We start from the raw sequence: 19,832 nt of genomic DNA, 5'->3' as shown, positions 1-19,832 counted from the left end.
TTATATAATGATTGGAATTGGAATTTATGTTTCTGTTGATTTGTCCAATTTACAAACTATCAAACTCAATAGAGAGAGAGTCGATTCACAAGGAAGAAAAATACTTATTTATAAAAACAACAAGCGAACAAATAAGGAATGCCACTCATAAGCTTCTAAATTAGCCAAAGAACAAAAATTGCTCCAAAATTATGCATATTAACTTAGTCGCAGAAAATATATAAACCAACAAAAAATCGACCGGTAAAAGTAAATTTGAGGATCAAATGGGAAACATAAAGTGATGATTTGTGGGATGAGTACTGCGGGGAAAAATGTCATATGAACACCCAGACATTGCAACATTTTTTCTGATTACGTATAAATTTAAAGAAAAACTTTCACAAATTGTCATTCGAAATTTTTCAAAGAATCACCTGCATGAAAATTTAGGGGAAAAACTTTTTTTTACAAATAAATATTTTACCATAGGAAATTCGGCAACATTGAAATGCTCATTATTTTTCCTTGGAACGGCCGCAAATGCTTTACGTGCCTTCAGACGTTGCCAAATTTTCTTTGATATTTATGAATTTTCAGGGAAAACTGAGAATATTTTTCTTCAAATTTTAATAACTATCAGATCTGAATTATTCGAAAATTTCAAGAAAAAATATCCATAGGTAACCCTCCTCAAAATTAAACATTTTATCAGAGGAAATTAGGCAACTATAAAATGCTCTTACGGCGTTCTTCCTTCGCATTGCAGAATAGTGATGTTTATCACAGATAACATAGAAATCATAGAATTTCAATGGTCTTCATTGGAACAACTTCTAGTTATAAAGGATGCCAAGAAAATCAAATTGAATGGGGGAACAATACAGATTTTGCAATAAACTATTACGAATTATGACAGGTACAAACAAGACAAAAAAATTAAAGGGAAAAAATAAAGGAGGTAGGACAAGGGCACATGAAAGCACAAACACACAGAAGCTTGAGATGATAAGCTCAGAAAAAAAAATGGAGTCAAAGAGCTTTAAACCAAAACATAATCGATTCGTCAAAAATTGGTACATATTTAGGAGGATTATCTCTATTACTTTATAGCTTAACTTTTTATCAATGTGCAGGGCATAGTCCAGCCTTATTTTTCAAAAAGAACTCTTGCAATATCAGAGTGTCGTATTGATTCTATTGAAAATGTTAGGGAATTTTCTGTATGGCAATGGGCAAAATCCTTGAAATTTTCAAGGGAATCAGTACAATAATTTTCTTTCAAGAAAAAAATAGATATCAAGGAGAATTTGGGGACAACTTATGTTGGTTGATTCCTATCAAGAAACTTCAACCAATTATAGCTCTTCATTTCCAAAATTGGTTATTACTTTTTCGTAGGAAGACTTAGATTTTCTCCTCATCTCATAGCTAAGATAAATTTGTCACAAGGAACTGAAGTTCGGCGAATACACTGCACTTAAAATATTGATTATGCTACAGTTATGACAACCATTGAAATTTCATTGTAAATGCTGAGATACAAATTAACTTAATTCTTACGTTCGATGAGGAAAAAGGTGGATATCTCAATATTACGGCTTTTGATCGCCAAAAAATATGAATTGATGAAATTGAAATAAAATGAGGATTAAAAACCTAAAATTTTAAGCCACGACACACCACACAGTAGAATGTATGGCCAAAAATATCTCATGAAACAAGGCAGAATATAACGAAAGAATGGATAAAACATGGGTAAAATATTATGTAAAACACTAAAAAGGTAGGAGGTTTCAAGCCATCACAGGCACATTTCACGCTGCAAAAACAAACAAAATTAACAAGAAATTGAATGGCAACTTGATGTCAGATATGATAATGCAATCACTCGTCCTGAACTCGTCGAAATGTCCTAACATTTACAGTGCTCTAATATTTGAGCCTTGTTTTACCTATTTTTCCATTTTTTATTCCAACATGTGCATATTTGCAGGCTCTGTACTTTGTCCATTATTATTATCTCATGAAACTATCACAAATGAGTCCTCAATAATTCTTGGTGCTGCAATATACACACTAGTCACTTAACTTTTGACACATTCCACAACTAACTTTTGCTAGAAGACATAGATTATTTTTCGTCCTCTTTTTTTCATTTCAAAATAAAATTTCTGAATTGCATGAGAATTTAAAACCATGAAAAAGGAAAAATTTCAAGAGAAAATTGAGTGGTATGTACAGGCCTGAAAATTAATTGATTCTTGTTTAGCATGGTTCATAATTTGATTCCTAAATTCTACACCACATATATGATTACTTAAACACTTACATATCATCAATAACAGGCTAAGTACAAAAAAGTTGATTTCGAATTATTTGCACTTTTATTTCTGACAACCGCTGCGGCAGATACCACTACTGCTATCTCTTAAACAATACATGCAATACTCCAGTGTTGATGGTACAGCCTGTTATGCTGCACATTGTCTTCGGTGCTTAGACAAAATGCCGCAGCTGACTCAATTTTCAAGATTAAACACTATGCCTGTTATTGATGAAATTATTAAGTTGAAGAAAATGAGAAAAATGTTTTCAGCCTAATGATATAATTACTACTGCATGGTGTTGACGAGACTTGGGTACTAAAAATTTAAAATTATGAACTTAAAACTATGTATTGATTTGGCAGCTGTGCGCACAAATTTGATTTCCGTTTCAAAGTAGGATACAAGCTTATAAACCAAAAAGTTAGGTAACTGTGGCATGGAATGAAAAGTTACAAGTTTAAGGTACTGACTGATATACTGTAGGGCAAAGATCAACAATAAATCGTAATTTTTTTTTTACAATAGGGAAAATTTTAAACATAGAATTACATTCATTGGGGATTTTGTTTGTCATATGGAAGTAGTGGAAGTATTGATCGAGTTAATCGCTGCATCTCAGAGAGGGAAATATTACCACACAATCTTGGGACAGTTGAAAAAGAGAAAAAAATTAGATACATTCCACATCAATTAGCGTTCTGATTAATAAAATGAACTATGGAGGCTGCGAGTTTCGGGAGATAAAAAAACAGAGAACACATGATCTTGTCGCAAAATTCAAAACTTTTAGATTGTGCAACATAACATGTACTAATTTGTATAACTTGATTCATAAAAAAGTAAGAGGGCGAAAAAAATAAAAATTCGTCCAAAAGAAAAAAAAAATGGGACTTCATTATTCAATATTTAGGATAATTCTTTCAAGGCCAGGATGACTCTTGGGACGAAGACTAGTCAAAAAACAGGGAATTTTTTTAAAGAAAGTAATTTCATAAACACACTGCATATATCGCCAGCATTAAAGAGAAAAAAAGTAGCGAATGAAAATTGAGCAAGCCATCAAGCTGCAGACCAAAGCAATGTAAAAAAATAAATCCACCTCCGTGGGATAAAAATGTATAAAAATTTCAATGCATGGCAGCCGATCAGAACATGTTGATACAATAACCGGTACCACCTACACAGATACAATGGGCACATGCCTACCCAACAATATACAGAGATACAATGCGGACCTGTCATCGCTCCTCTAAAGTAAGGGCGTAATTCAATGTCCCTATGAGCCCCAGAAAGCATGGATTTATACGTTAAAAAGGAATTGTGAGGAAATTGAGATATACCCTTACATCAGAGAGGCGACATCTATCCTTACTGGCACTTCACAAATGGCTTTTTGAGGAGATGAAATGTTTATTGAATTGACACATTAATATGTACAGTAATGTCACCTCAAAGGGATTTGGAAAGATAGTTTCCTCAAGGACAATTTTGGGAATATGATAAAACATAAGAAAAATTTTGATATAGCTGATCAAAATAAATTGTAAAAATTTACTTTAAAAAACCTTGGCCACAAATAAATCTACCGTTCCAGTATTGATTCAGATCTTAATTGCGTTTTAACAACTCATCAATAACCACAACCAGCATTATGACTTGTTGAAAAAACTTTTGCCATGTTATGACGGCCACAAAGACTTATTGAGGTCTCAGGATGGTGGATTAAAATATTTGGGCCAATGTTATTTAGTAGCAGAACCATTCAATATTGGAAGGCCTGGGACTAATGTAACGTCAAAAATACGATAAAATGTCAAAGATGCTAGAAAAAATTCTTACGAGATCCTTCATTTTTACGATGGATGCCTATCAAAATGAAAAGAGCGCATGGTATCAGCAAAAATATGCCTGGAAATTCTACAAAGTTCAAAACCTTTGTAATCAAATTTTTAAAATTTCTATGTTTTGCACAGTATATGAAATGTTAGGTCAACATCGATACTACATTCCAGAACACTTAGACTTGACTGATTGCTTCAAAATTCTATTGCGGTTTCAAAAGGGGTTAAAAATGAGTGGAAGTATTCTATAAATCTAAACATTGATGGCTTAGTGCAAAAAAGGCATACCTCGACTGCTACATTTTAAAAATCTCAATGTTTTATTTCCTTTGAGGAAAACCAGTCAAAATTTTACCTTGCAATTTTGTGTAACGAGTGAAGGAAATTTACACAAAATTTCAACAGGTTCATTCAGTTATCCTTTAAAAAGAAATGAAAAATTGAGACTTGCAATGTTGCAGTCTAAAACATGCATTTTGCGACTTCTGCCATCGATTTTTCACTATTCTACATTTCACAGAAAAATAGAGAGCAAACGTTTGCAAAAAAAACCTGAGCTAAGAAGACTGCACTTCATGCAGTGGAAATCGGATATTACAACATCGCTCATAACTACATATCGGTCATAGCAACGAGCGATCTGGTCGGTCCTGTAATTGATATCCCATTGACTCAGAGTATTTGTGCATCGGTTATAATGAAAATCGGATATAACGACTGAATCAGGCCGGTCCCTGGAGGGTCGATGTATCCAATTTCTACTGCATTATAAAAGTCTTCTGAAAAATTTGTTTTCCAAAAATAAATATACATGCTAATACTTTAAAGTTTGGAAAATATGATAACCTTTAAAACTACTACGGAAACCAGATGCAACTTAGGCCATCTCAAAAACACATCGAAAACGGTGCCTAGTGCAATGATGAATATTGATGGAGCTTAACAATATTTTGTTGTGAAACACCTTTTTGAAATGGTTTTTCTTTCAAGCAATTGCAGAATCTAAGAAAGCTTTTACTGTTAGAAGATCAGTAACCTGTCTTTACAATGTAAGGTTACTCATGCTGCAGTGTAAAATATTGAGTGCGCTTCAGTGAAGAAATCAAGGGATGGAAATCTGTAATTCTACTACCCATGATGTATAGGAATGGCTTGTTTTTTCTAGTATGAAAATATGAGCCCCTTATTTACCAATTATTCTATCTTCGCAACTCATTATTTTCAATAATACTATCACTTTAAAAGATATCAAAATTAAATAATTGTAAAAATGAAAAATTTAAATATTTAAGATCTTATGGACAGGACCGCACAGGAGCAAACATAGATAATTTCATGGCATACAACCTATATAAGTATGTAAGAGTAATTCCTGGTAACAAAAAAAAAGTACATGATAAATTAGACATACATCAGATCTTCTCATCCTCTGCACTGTAGATCTCCGTCAAAGGGATTACATTTGGGTGCATATCAAATGGATGTTTTAGTCTTATGTTCCTAGCGGAGACAATCATAACTAATTAAGAATGATTTTTAGTCACATTTGAGTGACAGAATTTGGTGGACTTTTAGACAACGTCCAAATTGACATTATGATACATGTTTCTCCATCGAAATTTCATGTAGAACTTGATCTCCGTGACAAAAATGATAGAAAGTAACTCCTAACCATTGCTATACAACACATTCTAAAAGAAATAAAAACTTTTGTCTTGTTGATGAGTGAGACCATACTAAAAGGAATCTTCAGAGCGAGGGGCTGAGAGTCACTGATGTAGAGAGAAAAACTATTACTTACATTCTAATCACAGGCTTTCTCGTTTAAAGTAAAGTATTGCAGTGATGATATCAACACTTAAGTACTTACAAATACCTTAAGACTACAGGAAGCAGGTCAATTTTTGCTCTTGTTTTAATATCAATAGACAATATAAAGGACTTAAAGGCCTTACTGGATGGATAGTGCTATTCCTTTTGCCTGAGGGAGTATAAAATCACAATTTTAAAATAGGATAGAGGAACGGCAAGATAAACACAACACTCATTACCAGCGTTTGTCATTGCAATTTTTAGTAGCTGATTAGATTTTTCCACCTAATTTTACTAGAAATCTGTGAGGTTCAAAGAAAAGCTGCAACGTTGAGCGAAGCGTTTTCATATGCAAATTGCGACAGATAAGCTTATCACCCACATTTTGATTCTTTTCAAAAAGGTTGAAAAGTTTCAAGAATTAAAAGCAAATTTGGGATTCGAACTTCACACATAAACATTGATAAATGATTGCAATGTTCGTTGATAAAAAAAAAAAAAAAATGGAATTAAAAATGAGAGGGCTTGCAAAACAAGCCAAAAATAAAAGTCAACCTGATAGTGGGTATCATACTCTACCAGACAGAGTCACAAGCGATATGCAAAAAGTAATTTAGCATTATCTTAAAATACAAAAAGAAAGACAAAAATTATCTACAAATGTACTTATCAAAATATATAAGCGGAAAATTTCTTTAAAATATGAGGGAAAATCTGAAGATGAGATGTTCTGCGTTCAGAGAGGAGCCTTTCACTTTGTTTGTAAAATGTAAGACCAAAGTAAAGGTAAGATATGAGTCACTTTTGTCAAAACTTACAGCAAAAATAGACTTTTGTAAATCAAATAAAAATAAAATGATACTACATAGTATTATCCCTGGATCAAAGGGATCACAAAATATGAACAAAATTTCAAGAATGAAGAAAGAGGTGGTACCGGCAGATACCTTGAAAATTGATTTTTGGCAAGAAGCAATTGAGAAGAAGAATGAAACTCCTTTGGACGGTAGGTAAGAAGTCAGACAATTTCTATTTTTTTCACCTTAACGTGGCACGGTGAGTAGTGATTGGAATTGTCTGTTATTTCCGGCGGCATGTTCAGGGGCTCTTCTTCTTTTTCTGTAGTGAAAATAGAAGAAGAGAAATTGAGAAAAAAGTCACTTATTAGTCTGCTATGACTAACGGCTAATAAAATTTCGAAAAATAAATGCTCATTTCTACACCATGTAGTTTGAACCTTTACTTAGATTTTTTTTTCTAAGGAATTCCTTTTTATGAAAAAAAATTCTGATGTACGGACCAAATGTCGGATCCTCAACAACTGTCAAACTAATTGATGTGCCAAACCAAACTTTCGATTTGTTTGTTGTAAAAATAAATTCAAGTGCATGACAAAATTTTTGGATGGAGCCAGAGAGAAAAAAAGGGTTCACTGGCACAAGAATAAAGATGACACTTGATCGCGTAAGCCCTAGCTTCCAAAACTTTGTGGCCACTAGAGAAAATTTTTTCATAAAAACATTTTTAATTCACAATTGGTTTGAAAAAAAGCCGTCCTGATTTTTTAAATTTTTGTCTCAACTGAGACGTTTTCCTTTTGCGCATGGTGAGGAAATTCAGGGACTGAGATTGTGACTAATTATTGCTTTGAAGAATTTGCTGCACCTCTTCAATTACACAAAATCAGCTTAACTAACAAAATAGCTTGATTGACATTGGACCCCCTGCATTACAACCAGAATGCTCCATTTATAATGCCCAACACGTTTCCAATGTACTCTATAAAATTATTTTTCATCTTAAAATTGGCTTAATGAATCTGGTTCTTACAGCTTAAATAAACTTTAGACAGTAAGTTGGAATTATTTAGCCAACATGCGTTAAAACTCCAGAAAACTGGAAATCTCAATGCAGAGGGAAAAAGCTCACCCAAGCTCAATTTGTGCTCAAGTGAGCTTTATCCCTCTGCATTGAGATTTCCAGTTTTCTAGATTTTTAACGCACGTGGGCTAAAAAATTCCAACTTACTGTTTATACGACTCATGCGTCTACCGCAATCGGTTTGTTAAAAAAACTTCCTTAGCACCAATTGTTCAACTAAATTTTAAAACACCTCTCAAAATATGGCACATAATTACCTGTAAAAGATTTTTTTTCTCCTGGAAGAGTGATTTTTATGATTACCTAAGTACCTTTTTAGAAATTGCTCAGACCTACTAGTTCGATTAGGTAAACCCTGGTGTTTAAAATTCTTGACCATCCTCATTCCGTGATTTTTTCCTGATTTTCAAAAACCCCCACTTTGCCTGGATTTTCTTGGGAAAAAACTATATGAACCTTGGGAATTCCAGATATGAATATGGATTTTTTTCATCTTCAAGTCGATTCTTCAGCGCATATTCAAATTTCTCAGGCAAGTTAGGAGTGCATTTCAGACTTTGTCGATGCACTCATTTTGATTTTTGAGACATTTTCTGTGTAAAACAAAACTTAGTTTTGCTCTCGCAAGAGTTTGCAGCAGGCCCATTCCAAAAGTGTCTCTGACGTTTATGATCTAGTCAACGAAAAATTCTCTATTATTCTGATGATTTGGAGGTTTCAGAGGTCAATAATGGCGGCTCAGGTGCAATATTAGAAACCCGAATAACAATAGGTACCTGTTTCCTTACCACAATTTATTTTTGTAAGTGCACTAACAAACCCAGTATTACTTTCATCAATGTTCAGCAAATGACTGTAGTAAAGAGATAACCTGGAGAAAACTCAAATGAGGTTTACGATAGAAATTAGCATTTAAATTTTAAAAGAAGCGATTCCCAGTTTTAAGAGAAATTTCTCTGAACTTTTTTATTCCCTAAGGAATCCCTGATTTTCTCAGTATTGACACCATGAATTAAACTTTCTGAATACCTAATTTGATTCATTCATGTAAAAACTATTACTTACCATCAGAATATGCTATGATGTCATCGTAGTGGTACTTGATTCGACACATATCAAATAACGGACAAGGAGACCAGAAGCAGCATAGAATTAATAAACCAGCGATTGCTATACATGATACTATGACACTCAGACCTATTATCATTGCCCACCTGTAACATTAAAGATAAAGGAAGGAAATCTTTACTTACGGTAGATCTAAATAGTATCACAATATAAACAGAGAAACTGGGCAAAGCATTAGATTCAAATTCAGACCTTTGAAACAGTTCAGGCAGTGTTGGATCTTGCAATGTTCGCATTGCAGCAAAGGAAAGGAAAATCTTTGGTTACAGGAAGATGAAACTTTACTTTAAAAAAAAAAAAAAAAAAAAATTCATAAAAATTGGAAAGTGATCATCATCATTTCAGTGTTGTTAAGTACTATTGGGCATTTTTTTTTCCTTTTTTCTTTTTGTTACAGAGATTAAGTTTTGACTTTTTAAAGTTTTGAAAAGACTAATTATTTAGAGTAAAAAATTTAAAACATATTTCATCCCTTGCAGGAGCTCTCCTTTCCTTCAAGTTTCATTAAAGGAATCAAACCTCAGAAAGAGCTATGCTGAAAAAAGAGCGTTACGGACATTACAAATGTAGGCCCTATTTTTGTGACATTCATGACGCTTTTAAACGCGTCTTTTCCAATATAGTGTTTTCTGAGGTTTAATTCCTTTGATGAATTTTTGAGGGGAAAAGAAAGATCTCTCTTGCAAGGGTTCAAGGATTTTTTGAAATTTATTTACTATGATTGGACTGCATTTTGCAATTTGGAACTATAAATTCTGGCTCTTCTGGAAAAACACTTATGTGCATAGGGAAACTAATGGCACATACGTTCTTTTTAAACCGGGCTAGAATTTGTAGTTCCAAATTGCAAAATGTAGTCCAATTAGCCCTTGACGAAACTTTAAAAAAGCAAAATTTTATCTCAGTGACAAAAAAATGCCCCAATAAAATGTAATTGGTTTTTTTTTATTGACACCAGATTATTAATTTTACAGTTAATGGTTATGAAAAATATAAATCAAAGATGAAGTTAGATGAGGACTTACGTAGGATTGATATAAAATGCATTAGGGTCCACTGCAGGACAGCAAAATACCGTGGAATTACTCCAGCAACACGTATCATACGTGCTTGGATCATTCTCTCCAGGACACTTTGTATCATAGTCGCCATTTTTACTGGAGCAATCTTCACAGCCTGAAAATTTTAAAAGGTCAGTTTCAATGGGAACAGAGCAAGAATGAAAAGGTGACACCATTTAATTGTTACACAGCAGACTGGTAAGCATGCTAAGATTGCTGAATTATTGGTGCATACATTATATTTCAGGACAAAACTTAAACAAAACAGCGGCTGGTGATTCAGCATAGAAGTATAGAAAATTACCAACCACATAACGTGCCAAGTCTTATGAAATGGAGGAACCCCTACAAGAACGAAATAAATAGTGGGTACCCCCTTGCAAGTACCGAAAGATCGAGGGCGTCTTGTGAGATTATCCTAAAATTGATCTTTTACCAATGTTACAATGATGGTCTGAGGGAGTGTAACTCATAATTTTTTAAACTGCATTTTCTAAGTCCTTAAGGAGAAGCAATCATGAATTGAGATTAGATGACGGGGAATCCACAATTAGCCGTTAAGAGAGTTTACTGCATGGACCATGAATGACGCCGATTGCATGTTAAACTGAGTAGAGGTTTAAAGTATGGCTACGCAACTAAGGATCCGCATCGGACCAAGAGCAGTACAAGTTTGGACCAGACTACATTTTACGTCCAAGGACACTTCACTTTCTACATGCTGAACTAAGAGGTTAGACACCGTAATGTGAGTAAGTAATGTGATAATCTGATGCTCAAGAGAGTACCAAAGTGTTTTAGACATGTCATCTGCACAATTTCACATTTTACTCAAGAAATTGATTACACGAGTCTGAAATTGTGATAAAGTAAAACCTGCAACTTCTCAACGAGCATTTGAGAAAAAAATTTCAAGGGTAATAAAAAAATTGGTTGTGTCTTCTCGTGGATCAAATGCATGTTAGGAGAACTAGATGGTTTAAAAGTACTTACAAAATGAGCGAAATTGCAGGATGAAACATAAAATGAACCCTAGAATGTGTATTTTCATGATTTAGCCGTTTGTAGAGTCGTTGTCTGTTACACAAAAACTACAGTGCTCTTGTACCTTCATTCAAGTCCTACATGGAAACTAAGTGACATGACTATGAATTCGGTGTGGCACATTATTAAACACAAACGTAAAAGTCACTTATGCTAGAACCATTACAGCATTGCATAAAAATAATGAAGTTTGAAAAATTTCCAACGAAACTGCAGATATCTGAAAAATTGATGAGGTTTTGTTTTGATTTGTAGATATAGAGATTGTAAAAATCCCCGCTAGGGGCAGCAGCCATGTTTTGATCAGCGCAGCTGCTGTTTATCAATCATTCGGAGTGTTTTGAAGTGAATACGTTCCGCTGTCTGATAACGTAAATCAGTTAGTTGAATTGCCGTAGAAGGTCATTCATCAGTGTTTATTATTCTTTTTTGTTTCCCAGAAAAGTCATTCAGTGAATGTGAGAAGCTTGTGTCGTGAAGTGCGTGAAATCAATCCTTCAAAATGCGGCTAACTTTCGTGCGACTGAACAAACTGTCGAAAATGTTGGATTTTTATTCACAATTCAACCCATCCCCTCTGTCCATCAAACAGTTCATTGACTTTGGTAAGTTTTCCCCCTTTCAACCTCCTTCAGCACACATAGAAACGAATTCCTGTTTTTATGTGTATCAAATGCATTAACTCTTATCATCGTTTGCATATTGATACTTTTTATCACAATTAACATTGCTTTCCATTTCACCAAGCTTCAACCACAATGTTTGTTCCAAGGTTTACAACACATAATGAAGGAATAGCTTATCACATTTCATCGTGTGTATCTGAAATATTGAACAGGTGCTTCTCTAGCCCTCAACTTCCAATGGCTACCATGTGTATTTTCTTACATCAGCCAAGACCCAAAGCATTGAAAGCATGGATTTCCTACTTTTCTTGCCAAGCCAATCTGGTTGAATCTGGATTTCCTCTCGTATCCCTTCAGTCAGCTGTTATTTAATAGCAACCTTGCTCACTAGATCTTGACCTAGGCTCACCTTATCGTTTGTCGCTGATCGATGAACTTAGGCGGGTTACCCTTAGTTTTACTTATCTGCTGAAAATTTCACTCAATTCTTAATGTAGTGAGGGTTTGACTTTATTTTATAGGATAAATAGATTGTTACTGTTCTGAGTGCGGTTTGACTGCAGCTGAATCCAGAAATGATATCAGGGATTAACATAAACTCTGTACTCTTGTACGTAATAACTTGGGGTCAGTCCAAGGACTGACTATTTAAGTAAAGAGAACCACTGAGAATTGAAATTCAAGAAAAGTATAGATCTAGACCAGAAGTTTGCACTGAGTAATCTGCGGTATCTCTACGGCATAATATTGGCAGCTGAGAATAAAAAACCATTTATTTCGTAGTTTATTTTTCAAGTTTAAATTCTGGTTTGTCTCGTCTATTCCGATTGCCAATTAAACCCGACCACTTGCGCGATACTCATACGATATAAATTGTTTGTGCTAGGCTGTTTTGAAGCTTCCTGAATCAAAAGGACGGCTTGAAAAATGGGCCATAAACTTCCTTGTTATCCACCTCATTGTGTTTTTTAGCTTTTGAAATCATTCGTTTTTGGCCCATCATTTAAGGCGTTTGTCCTACAATCACGCAATCTCAGGTTCATTTTATTGTCAGTGGGGTGATAAGAGATTTTAATAGGCTTGGACGTGCCTAGATTGGACGAAGCTATATGTAAACCATGTAGAAACTTGTCTAGTCCAGTCTAATCAAATGTAAAGAATCATCCTGTTGGGTAACTCTTTGCTTTTTCTTTTCATTTTTTACAGTCTAAGGAAGTCAACTATTTTAGACTATAAGTAGGTACATATAAGACGAAAAAAGTGATGTAAGATCTAGTTGAGAGTTCAATTTTTTCAGCCCAACTTGAACTCTTTGTGTGTAATACTTTTCCTAAAACTATCTCTGTGTGGAGCCACAGCTTCCTTTTTAAGATTTTTTTTATACCCAGTAGAAGTGTCAGTTTTCATGAATCAGATTCGGTGGAAATCTGTGCTCTCTACTTAAATACTTATGAAGTGCTTTACCCATCTTTTACCTCATGGAAGAGGAACTAATTTTTTATTCGGAGGGGGGGGGGTAATTTCTTAAACTTTTCTTTTAGCCTCCTTTTTTGTCACTTCCCCTCCACCCTCCTCCCAACAAACTGAAGTTCCCCTTATTTTTAAGATGGACGGTTTTTAAGGACAGCGCCAAAAATTTGCCGCAGAAATTTTAATGGATCAAACCATAAATGTCGCCTGAAAATAGAGAGTGAAATCTTGAACTTGAGAGGCTGTAGCTTCAAAGAGAAGCGGTTTTGGTTTTTAAAAATGTACAAAGAAACCATTATTTTCTCCAAGAATCAATCCCTATATTGGCATGCTAAGAAATAACGCTGTATGAGCCTTCAGACGTTGCCAAATTTCCTTCGATGAAAACAAAATTCACTGGGAAAGTTGGGAATGTTTTTTTCCAAAACGTTCACAGAAGTTAATGCCTGATTCAATCTAAAAAATCTCAAAGTTTCAAGGAGAAATATGAATACATTTCGTCCAAAATACATGTTTTATCAAGAAAAATTTGGCGACTCTCGAATTTCCGTACGGCGTTCTTCCCTAGCACGACAGTACAGTCTTCGAACTCACCCTAAATTTTGAACAGTTTTCTCGTTGAAATTTTGCTTTTTTCCACAAAAGTTCATCAGGAAGTTTTTGTAAATAGTGAGTTTGGCGGCAGAGCTTTTAAATTTTAGCCACGGTCGCGGTCGAAGGGACCAAGGTATGACGTCTTGGCCGGTTCGCGCTCTTGATGCGATCCTCGGACAGCGTTGCCACACTTCTAATAAAAGTCAATGTTTTCCTATTCCTCGGAATCACCCTTCCTATCTGCTCGCACCGACAACCCTGTCTTCACGCCCCATCGATCAGGTTGATTGGAATTACACCCCCCCCCCCCCCCCCACTCATCCGCCACGAGCGGGATGAGAGCCCTATCAACAGGGATACAGCTTAAAACTTGGTGCTCACGTGGCGTGGGCAGCGATTTGGAATTGTTCCCCATTTGAAAATTTGCCCCTTCTCTTTTTTTCGCCGGTGCTCCCGTGGAGAAGAATGAGGATTGTAACGCTGAATGGCAACATTGTTTGGTGTGCGTGTTTTGACGGAAGGTCCTTGAACAGCGTTTTAGGGGTTTGAAAAATGGGGTACCGCGTATCTCGCTCTGCCAGTCCTGGACGATGGAACTGTACACTTTTTTTGTGATAAATCCCTCTTGAACACTATTACAAATTTTGAAGCAAAAATATGACCGCCAATCGGCTAAAGGGCCCTATTGTTCATTCGCGTCAGGATGCAAAATCTCATAAAAATTTATAACATAGAATCTCGCAACGAATTTTAATGACATTTTTGAATATTCTCCTACAACAAAAACACATGGAAACAGTGAGATCTTAATTTTGCGATTTAGAAAGAAAAATTGTCAGGAGTGGAATTTGGAAGCTTCATATCGGATTCTTGGATATTGGTCGCGGAATGCATTGTTCGTACTGCAGCGGGCGAACCTTCAATCCGGCTGGCAGTAACATGCTTACACCCGTGGTCGAATAGTTGTATCACTGCGCCTGTCGTGAATGAGTTCAAATATCCTTTCCTGCACGCGTACGGAAGCGTATTTAGCTCCGATTGCAACGTTACACACCTCAACTAGTGTCTTATTTTTAATCATTCTTGTCACGAAAGGCATATACAATTTTTCTGAAGAATTTCCGTGGATTATCTTCAGTCGCCGGAAATTTTGACGCAATATTTTCGCTCGTTTCAAACCTCATTTTAAAAAAAATGAATTCAATAAACCCAATCCGAGATTCTGAATCGTTCCAATTCAGGGATACACTTTCAATCGAATTGTGGTAAAAACGGGACAGAGAGTCAAGGATAATGACGTGCAGTCCTCCCTTTGTGGCGATTTTAGCGGCGCGCCAGCCAGGGAGATCGCACGGGACGGGACCCGAGTAATTGCTGGAGTGTGGGGCGCCTTCAATCCGGCTGGCAGCAACATGCTTACACCCCTGGTCGAATAGTCGTATCACTGCGCCTGCCATGAATGAGTTCAAATATCCTTTTTCTGCACGCATAGGGAAGCGTATTTAGCTCCGATTGCAACGTTACAGACCTCAACTAATGTCTTATTTTTAATCATTCTTGTCACGAAAGGCAAATACAGTTTTTCTAAAGAATTTCCGCGGATTTTCTTCAGTCGCCGGAAAATTTGACGCAATATTTTCGCTCGTTTCATACCTCATTTTAAAAGAAATGAATTTAATAAACCCAATTCGAGATTCAGAATCGTTCCAATTCAGGGATACACTTTCACTCAAATTGTGGTAAAAACGGGACAGAGAGTCAAGGATAATGACGTGCAGTCCTCCCTTTGCGGCGACTTAGCGGCGTGCCATGCTGTGCTAAGGAAGAACGTCGTATGAACCCTTAGGTGTTGTCAAATTTTTTTCGACAAATCACGAATTTCGAGATATTTTTTTAGATATCTTACCTCCGATTTTTCAGGCAATTGTGTTGCGTTCGTAATTTGATCTAAAATTTTTTAAAATTTCAAGGGAAAATATTCATAATTTTCTTCAAAAAAGTAAATATCCCCTGAGAGGAAATTAGGTAATTTTTAAATGCCTCTACGATAGGGCGTTTTTCCTTAGAACGTAGCGTAGGCGTAAAAAAATTGGCGAAATATTATGGAAGATGAATTATATTGCATTTTTGTTCCCCGGGGGACATAATTTGTAGTAGGTAGGGAGTAATCCTTGAAGATGGGCAGAAAAATTGGAGCATATTTTGATCATTAATCATTGATCGTGAAATGGTGTTCGAATTTGATGGGCTATTTGCGCCATCTGCAAAATGCGGTCAAATAATGACCAAAATAGGAAAAGATTGATGACGGCGCAGTGATGCAATTATTCATGCTCGCTGGATGTCCGTGTTGTATCTGCAAAATTGAAGGCGATTTGTCGCGAGGCGTAACCCGCTCCGATCTGCGCTGCTAGTAAGAAGTCGCTCAGATTTTGGGGAAAATTTAAAAATTGAGGGTGAATTACATGTTTCCTATCTTCGGCTGTGTCGCTGATGTAACTCATGAAGCATATTATTTTTTAAACAAAAGTGGAGACAAACGGAACCAATACAATATGGAAATATAGGGAGGGGAAGGACGCGTGTGGATGACGGCGCAAAGATACAACTCTTCGTGCTTGACGGATGTCCATGTTGCATCTGCAAAATTGAAGGCGCGATGGCGCGAGGCGTGAACTCGCAATGCAAAATCATTGCCCGTGAAACATTGTTCGAATCTGATCTGCGCCATTGCGCCATACTTGACCGAAATGCACCCAAATAATACGCAAAATGAATGTACTTAGGTACAGTACATAAGCGCTTCCATGTTAAGTGGAGGGTCGAGATGTCTGTACTCGAGTTTTTTCACGAGCGGGAGTTTTTAAATCCGCGTGTCAAGGAACATTAATTAAATATCTATGTAAGGAGTCAAAACATAATTTCAGTATTTTCGTTGCATGAATTGTGTTCTCTGTGAAATTTTAATCATAAAAACCTGATGTATCAGAATTCTGAAATTCGTACCCTGTTTACTGGTCCATTTGAATAGAATTTCGCTGTGCAGGCGTGGATTCCTATGAGAATGACAACGTGACTTCCTTGATCTTCAATCACATCGGAGGCAGAATCCAATTGCTGAGTCGTTGAAAAAACTTGAGATTGACAAGACGGTCCGCGACTTGTTCGCGACGTCTCTGCAAATCGTCTCCCCTTTGACGTAAGAGCATATCTCGATTTCCGCGTGAGACGCGTCTTACATATAAATCTATGCTTTCTGGGGCTCAAACGGGAATCCAGATACGCCTTTATGCTAAAGAGCGACGAAATTAGCAGCGATCACTCCGCCTCTGCACTGATCACTGAATGAGAAGGAACGGGTCACGTTGCAGTACTCTGCCGTGCTAGGGAAAAACGCCGTATGAACCTTCTGGCGTTGCCAAATTTCTTTTAATAAAACACGAATTTCTTGGTAAACCTATGAATATTTTCCTCTCAGATTTTCAGAGAATTTTGTCCGTATTTTGTTCTAAAGTTCCTGAAAATTTCGAGGAAAAATAATCATGACTTTCACTGGAAAAAAAAACACATTGGATCTAGAGTCCAGACTCTTGAAAACATTGACAAGAAAAAATACTCTTGATTCAATCGGATTTTTGCTTGAATCAAAACGAAATCCGCTTAAATTAAGAGGCTTGGTTCTTGATTTAAGCTAGATTCTGATCGAATCAAGAGTACTTTTTCTTGTTGATGTTTTTAAGAGTTTGGACTCTAGATCCAATGTGTTTTTTTCCAGTGTTCCTCCAAAATAAACATTTTATCAAAGGAAATTCGGTAACTCTCGAATGTTCATACGGCGTTCTTCCTTAGCACGGCAGTACTGTCGCGCCGAGGAAAAACGACGTATGAACATTTGAGAGTCGTATGATTTCTTCCGAAAAATCTTTTACTTTCAAAGAAAGTTATGAATATTTCCTCTTGAAATTGTCTGATAATTTAGATCTGATTGTGATTAAAATTCGTCCAAAAATTGGAGGAAAAATATTCACAGATTCCGATGATAATTCGTATTTTAACAGAGGAAATTTGGCAACGTCCCAATGTCTATAAGTTCACATGTAGTTTTTACCTAGCACAGTAGAATAGAGAGCTTTATGCAACAGGAGCTTCTAAAACTGTATCCTGTAAAACCGGACTGTTGAATTTGCCTGACCCCAACAGGGCCGGATTTACTTACTTGCCGCCCATGGGCCGCCTGTATTTTGCCGCCCCTTCTCATTCGTTTTGAAACATCAGTAAAAGCCATCATGTAAACGTGCCGGAGGGGAGAGGCGTATAAGACGCGTTTACTCGTGTTGGTCACATTTCTTGTGAAAGCCCTGTCAACACTACTAGCAAAAGTTCGCGGAACTTGGCGCGAAAGTTAAGTTCCGTAAACCTATCTCTGTATGGACAAGGGCCTCCATTTATAAGAAATGAACCAAAAAATTATGAAAGAACAAACATGAATGTGGTTTAATAATTTTAACTTCCGCCGCCGCGCCGCGCTGACCGCACTTTATTTGGCGCAATGCGTGAAGTATTCCTACAGTCTTACATACGCTATACTATGCGTTTCGGGCCGACCGCTGCTGCACGCACTATTCATGCAGTCTTGTAGGCGCTATGTGTTTCACGCTGCCCGCTGCTGACCGTAGCGACCGCACTGTCTTTGGCGCAATGCGTGAAGTATTCATGCAGTCTTGTAGGCGCTAATATGTGTTACATGCCGACCGCCGCGCCGAGGGTTTCTCCTTTTCATCTCACGTTCTCGTCATCATTGCTCTCTGCGCCGCACCGTTCCAGGCCAAATTCCGTGTTCGGTTTCTCTCTTACTCTTAACTCGACTAATTAAAGGTGCTGTCTATTGTATCACAGAAGGACGACAAAATTAGAGATATACTCTCAGGAAATGAGAGATTTTGTCACCTTTTCTCGTTCGTAATTTTTTTGTCTGAATCTGATTTTTCTTTATGGCTACATTTAAAAAAATTGCAAAATTTGCCGCCCCCTTTTGCCGCCATGGGCCGCGGCCCATGTGGCCACCCCCTTAATCCGGCCCTGGACCTCAACCGCCGGAGGAAAGAGGAACGAGTAGCTTTTCAAAATCTAGCAGGTCGCTCCCAAATTCGACTTATCTAAGTTAGGCAAGAGAGTTAAACGGCCCCGCTGAAACAGCAAGATGTATGTGCGTGTTTTTTTCTTTTTATTTTTTATTTATTTTTTAAACCATTTTTATTCAAACAAATTTTATTCAGAAATATCGTAAGTACCGCCAGAACCATATGCCTTGCATCTATTTACATACCTCGATTAAATTTACAAAAGTCCTAGGGAAAGAAGTAAATAATATTAGATGATATATATTCAGACCAGGAATTTTGAAATTCTCTGTCTTTTATTTGTTACAATCTGTACGGTATAGTCGCTTTTCATAGCGCACCAAGGCGTTCTGCGACACCAAACCGACACTGGAATATAATCAATGCGGCTATTTTCCGGAAACAGCGAATGATGACACATACGGCCGTCTCGATGAGCATGACTATGAAATAAAATAGTCCATTTTTTATTCAAGTATCAGGTGAAATTTGTCGATTTGAGCTTCGACTCACAAATAGATATTGCAGTATATCAATGCATCGAACATCGATGTGCTGATAGGTCGAATATTGTAAGAGTGACTCAGTCACTAAAGTTTCTTCAAAATGAAAATCTGAATTTCGTTCATGCGTGTGAGAACTTCACTGTTCCTGTTTTAGCCCGTTTAAATGCTATGTCGTGCTTTGCGATTTTTCGATTGATCTGCCATTTAAACCTGTGGAAAAGGATCGATAAACAGGGTGTTCGCAAGGAATACCTCAATAATCGATTCTTTATCACAGCTTCAAATGGGGAATTATCGATAATCGACCATTCACGCCTCGCCACTGATCCTAGGAGGCTTTCAAAACTCTAAGCCAGTTCTAACAAACGAGACTTGTTACCTGTTCAGTCAGTGTCTCCTTTAAATTTCGAATTTCTAGCACTCCCAACTCTTATGCGATA

At 36.5% G+C, this 19,832-nt stretch overlaps 2 protein-coding genes across 2 annotated transcripts in view; one reads left to right on the top strand and one right to left on the bottom strand.

The window, feature by feature from the left end:
* Positions 1-11,313, bottom strand: LOC109033858 (uncharacterized). Its single transcript, XM_019046677.2, has 4 exons — positions 11,026-11,313; positions 9,997-10,147; positions 8,909-9,057; positions 1-7,081 (listed from the first exon to the last, which is right to left on the bottom strand). Exons 1-4 carry the CDS (start codon positions 11,081-11,083, stop codon positions 6,981-6,983), a joined length of 459 nt encoding a protein of 152 aa, XP_018902222.2. The 5' UTR covers positions 11,084-11,313; the 3' UTR covers positions 1-6,980.
* A 116-nt stretch (positions 11,314-11,429) lies between these two features.
* Positions 11,430-19,832, top strand: part of Pdk (pyruvate dehydrogenase kinase) — a 43,016-nt gene continuing 34,613 nt past the window's right edge. Inside the window, exon 1 of the mRNA XM_019046676.2 lies at positions 11,430-11,681. Coding sequence (XP_018902221.1) covers positions 11,579-11,681 — 103 coding nt within the window. The 5' untranslated portion in view covers positions 11,430-11,578. The remainder of the gene's footprint in view (positions 11,682-19,832) is intronic.

The sequence above is a fragment of the Bemisia tabaci genome, chromosome 6, assembly GCF_918797505.1.
Source record: "Bemisia tabaci chromosome 6, PGI_BMITA_v3".
NCBI classification, from domain to species: Eukaryota; Metazoa; Arthropoda; class Insecta; order Hemiptera; family Aleyrodidae; genus Bemisia; species Bemisia tabaci.
Note: the sequence above shows the minus strand (reverse complement) of the source record. Positions and strands in the feature narration are given on the sequence as shown.